The sequence below is a fragment of the Hippocampus comes genome, unplaced genomic scaffold (genome assembly GCF_001891065.2).
Source record: "Hippocampus comes isolate QL1 unplaced genomic scaffold, H_comes_QL1_v1.1 scaffold78, whole genome shotgun sequence".
In the NCBI taxonomy this organism is placed as follows: domain Eukaryota; kingdom Metazoa; phylum Chordata; class Actinopteri; order Syngnathiformes; family Syngnathidae; genus Hippocampus; species Hippocampus comes.
The window spans coordinates 749,620-754,571 of NW_017805798.1; the positions used below are offsets into that span (position 1 = coordinate 749,620).

General features: G+C 50.0%; 1 protein-coding gene across 3 annotated transcripts in view; it reads right to left on the minus strand.

The window, feature by feature from the left end:
- Positions 1–4,952, minus strand: part of LOC109525285 (bromodomain-containing protein 3) — a 12,017-nt gene that overhangs the window by 5,844 nt on the left and 1,221 nt on the right. For 2 of the 3 annotated variants that reach the window (XM_019885685.1, XM_019885684.1), the window contains exons 2-7: positions 2,932–3,221; positions 1,807–1,918; positions 1,572–1,709; positions 1,159–1,309; positions 705–871; positions 164–484 (exon numbers count right to left, since the gene is read on the minus strand). In XM_019885685.1, the coding sequence (XP_019741244.1) occupies positions 164–484; positions 705–871; positions 1,159–1,309; positions 1,572–1,709; positions 1,807–1,918; positions 2,932–3,023 (981 nt within the window). In that variant the 5' untranslated portion in view covers positions 3,024–3,221. The remainder of the gene's footprint in view (positions 1–163; positions 485–704; positions 872–1,158; positions 1,310–1,571; positions 1,710–1,806; positions 1,919–2,931; positions 3,222–4,952) is intronic. The other variant, XM_019885683.1, reaches the window with a different exon arrangement.

Sequence of the window (4,952 nt, forward strand, 5' to 3'; positions counted from 1 at the left end):
TTCCGCCCGAATATCCATGGCTGGTATTGGCGGCCTCCATGAGTGCACGCAAGAAACGCACTGCCCTGTTCACTGTCAAGTGTACATTCGAGCGACCGTGCACATTTATTTTCACAATCACCAGCGCTTGTTGTAAAAAGGACGAATGGCAAGCGGCGGTTACCCTGACGGTGCTGAGGTCCATGGGGTGCTTGATGATGTCGTGGTAGTCGTGCAGCTCGAGTGCCTCGGCGTCGACGGGCTTGTAGAAGGGCCACGCGTAGGCGGCGTGCTTTTTGGACAGCATCTCCTTCAAGATGGCGTCGCAGTGTTTCATCTGCTCTCCCAGCTTCCCCCCCTTGCGGCCGCCGCCGACGGCCACGCCGCCTCCGCCGCCGCCCACGTCAGGTTTGACGTCCTGCGCGGTGGGCGAGTCGGCGCGGCCCGCCGAGATGGCCGACGTAGTGGGCGTGGTGGTGTCGGCTTTCCTCTTCACGCCCTTCTTCTGTTGGCACACCAAACAGGACTCTTACATCTTCCGCAGAGTTTCCCCTCCGTACGAAACCCTTCATCTCGTTTTGTCTCACAACTAACACGGAGTGCAGTCGTGTCATTCAGTCGGGTCGGACAGGCGCGCCGAATTGTCTTACTAGCGAGGGCGAAGACCAGCGGGGGCGGCCGGAAGCTGAATAGAAGCATTACGGAAGGAGCGCGCTGGCACTTACCTTGACGACGGGCTGCGCAGACGGCATCATGGTGGCCGGCGGCTGTGTTGGCGCGGGTGCGGGAGGCGTGGCCTGGACGTTTGTGGGCGTGGTCGAAATGACGGCCGTCTGGGAGGGCGAGGGGTAGGAGGCGGGGGGCGACGCCGAAGACTCCGCCTGCTGACTCACTGACACGCAAACACAACAACAATTAGCAGTCTGCTACTCTGCTCTCATACCGTACTCAAGTTGAGTCTACTCAAGTACTCAAGTAAGCTCAAGTCACGATATAATAAAATCATCTTTTTAAATATGTTCTCCGCAGAATCAGGATCGTGTCCTACCCGAGTACACACTTGCATTTACGGTACTACATCTCCTACAGAGAGACGCTCCGATACGTGGGTACACTCAAGTCGAGTCCACTCATGCGGCGTCATCTTGTCCAAGCGGACTTGGCGGTGCTGCGCCGTACCTGTGGTGGCGGCAGCGGGCAGCTGTTTGCTCTTGTTCTTGCCTTTGGGGGCGGGCGGCAGCAGTGCCACTTCCTCCTGGGGCATCTGCGCCACCTTCTGGAGGAAGATCTTCTCCAGCGCCTGCGCCATCAGCACGATGTCGTCTGTCGGCTACGCAAAAAATGCACACCTGTCAACTCATGACAACGTACATGTGCTGTTCACATGCAGCGATCAAGTAGTACTCGAGAACAGGTACAGGAATTTTTTTTATTTTTTAAAAGACTTGAAAGTGCCAATTCAACTCTACGGAGGCATATTGTTGAACACACTCTCACACACTCAAAAAAATGTCTGCGAACAGATGGGACAGGGGAAAATAATTGCAATGGAGGTGTGTGTGTGGGGGGGGGGGTTGGTTGTGCCTGCGCACCTTGTTGTAGATGTAGCAGTTGGTGAACATGGTGTTGAAGTCCTGCATGGCCTCACTGGCGCTCCAGTAGTAGTTGTTCTCCAGACGCTTCTTGATGGTGCCCATGTCCATCGGGTTCTTGATCACCTTGTGGTAATCCTATACACACACACACGCACACACACGCACACACACACAGCAACACGCTTAGCCCCTGCCCTTCCCACTAGTGCGGCGCCAGGCGGGCGTCACTCACCGCCAAGCACAGCTTGATGGCGTCCACGGGCTGGTAGAAAGGCCACGCAAACTGATGCTTCCACAACGTCTTCACCACCACGTTCTGCATGTACTGCAGCTGGTTGGTTTTCCTGCTCGTACACACACACACACACACACGCACACGTACACACACTTGGTCTTTTGGGTGAAAACACACATCCACAATTTGTGCACACGTGGACGAATTCGGAACGGCCAATTAGCACTCGTTCTCCTAATTGATCATCGAGATTACTTTTCTGCATCCAACATCTCTAACCAAACAAAAATGCCGCTTGTTTTTTTTTTTGTTGTGGATAAAATCAAATAATATACCTTTCTGCTGCGTTCAAGAACCACTCTAAATACGCAAGAGAAAAGAAGTGGTGAACAACCAACTGGTTTTCATTTTGGGATCAACAACATCACTCTCTCCAATTTCAAGCATGCAGCGCAGCAAAATGTTTTGGGGTGTCGATTTTGGGCGACGGCATGAATTGACAGCGGCACGCTGGGCCAGTGGTTAGCGCGTCGGCCTCACAGTGCAGAGGTCGTGGGTTCGATCCCGGCTCCGGCCTTCCTCTGTGGAGTTTGCATGTTCTCCCCGTGCCTGCGTGGGTTTTCTCCGGGTACTCCGGTTTCCTCACACATTCCAACACACACTCGAAATTGTTCCTAGGTGTGAGTGTGAGTGCGGATGGCTGTTCGTCTCTGTGTGCCCTGCGATTGGCTGGCAACCGGTTCAGGGTGTCCCCCGCCTACTGCCCGAAGACGGATGGGATAGGCTCCGGCACCCCTTGTGAGGATAAAAGTGGTCCGGATAATGGATGGATGGGATGAATTGACATCAGCACCACAGCAGCAATTGAGCTAAAGCGTCTAATTTGAAAAATCCTGCTTCAAGCACCTGTTCGCCCGTACAACTGCCATTGGAAAGAAGCCCCACAGTTCTCACCAGTCGATATGGGACACTTGCTAAACTGCTAGCCATTAGTCGCTAACGCTTGCAACAGGCGCCGTGATCAGACAATGTCGGCGTGATTTTTTTTTTTAGCCGCCATCGGCGATGGGAGATAATTTGAGATTGACGACGTGTTGATGGCGAGAATGTGCGGCGGCTCACCTCCCGGGCTTGGTGGGATTGGTGACCTCCGGCGGAGGCGGGTTGGTGAGGGCGGGGGGACTCGGAGGGGCGGCCTCGGGGGCGTCCGACATGGTGGACGGCGGCGACGCGCTAATGCGGCGTGGGGATGCAGCGTCTGACCGCGGGAGGGAAATTGGGAAAAGGCCCTCTGTTGGTCGGAGGGGGTGCGCGGGCGGGAGCGTGCGTGGGTGCCTGCGTGCTTTCGTGTCACTTGCGTTGCTCCCTCAGCTGGACGTTTCCCTCCAGGAGACAAACTCCCATCGTACAACCTGACAAACACACCAATTCACAAGGCATGGGCGAGTGACTTCGTCCGCAACCCGTTTGAGAGGACGGCAATCGTTTTGAAACTGCGCTCAACTTCAAATTGTCCTCAGCTGCACCATTTCACCCTTTTCAACAGTAGTTACAAAAACATGACAAATACATATTAGGGCTCGCAGCTCATTATTTTAAAATGTTATGAACCCATCCTTTTTTTTAATGAATTGATCACCTGGTCCCCCCCCCAAAAATATTAACAATAATTCTATCCCCTTGCTTGTCAACATGAAATTATCTCCAATTCCTGTCATCCCCCATAAACGCAGACCGACACCTTTTTGTCTTTTCGCAAATATCCACTTTTACTTTGGAAAACAATCCACATTTTTGCCGATTTTCCTCACAAAAGTGACAGATCGAACCAGGAGTTGAAGCATCACGAATTTACATAAAAAGAACGCAAGGCTTTTGTTGGTTGTTCCTAACTTAAAAGCCTTCAATTTGAGCAAAGTCAATTTTTGGGGGCAAGTGTCGCCACTTCCGCTCGTTTTTTTGCGTTGACTAAGAACTTGTCAGAATTTTGTGCACTATTGAGTTCATTGCAATATATGTATTTTGAACTGAAACTCGTCTGCCAATCAGAGGTCTTTTTTAAGTGGTAAATGGAACAAAAAGTTGATCTCTGATGAGAAATATGCAAATTAGGCAGTTTTACCCAAAAAATGAATTTCTCTGGAATGCATCATCAAAGTCCGTGGTGCTCGTTTTCCCCCAAACGTTCACAATCACGTTATAACGTGCCAAGTTTCACATTCCAACATGCTAAGTTAAAACATGGGAAGCTTGACTTCAAAACAAAATGAAGCAATTCCTTTCAGTTGGGTCATTTGCGGAGGATCACTTTTTTGTCATACATATCAAAGTGGGTACCTATGTAACTACATGGGAGTTAAAAAAAAGGCCAAGATTGCCAAAGATTGCATATTTTAAAAGTGGAAACATACTTCCACAGGGCTCCTTCGCCTGAAACGGAAGGAATTGCTTAGTTTTGACTGACTCGAAAGTCAAATGAAATTGTCAAAATGTATCATCAATGTATCACATTCAAAGAGGAGATTTACCACATTAAAATGTGAAATTTGGCATGTCAAAACATGTCACGTATGATGTTATAACGTGAAATTTTCTCTCATTAGTGTATGTGTATGTTTTTTGCTCAATGTATGTAGCAGCACAGAGGGACTGTCCTCCGAGACAAGTTTCTCCTACGGGAGACCTAATAAAAAGTCAAATCAAATTAAGAGGTGATACTTGAACTTTTTTTTTTTTAGGTGAGGAAGGAATAACGCTTTCGGAACTTTGAAAATAATCCCGAGCAGCATTTTAAACTTGTTCGCAAAACGACGCTTCGGTTGACTGGCACGTAAACACCCAACTGTTGTATGTTTTTTTTAAGGATTGGAAAAATTGATTTGAGATAAGTAAAGCAAATGGTGCCTTTGATGGTAGCGTGACGACCGTTTGCAAGCGCCATACGCGCAACGACGTGTCCAAACGTCCAACAAGTGCATCGAAGCATGTGAAAGGCAAAAAAAAAAGAAAAAGCCAAAGCAAAAGTGAACTCGCCTGGATTGGCGGCTTGCAGATGCTTAACGACGGCGGCTAACGCACAAGCTAACGGCCGACAGTAGCGGCTGCTTAGCCAATCCCCGCACTTAGCCCGGCTGTCAGCCGGC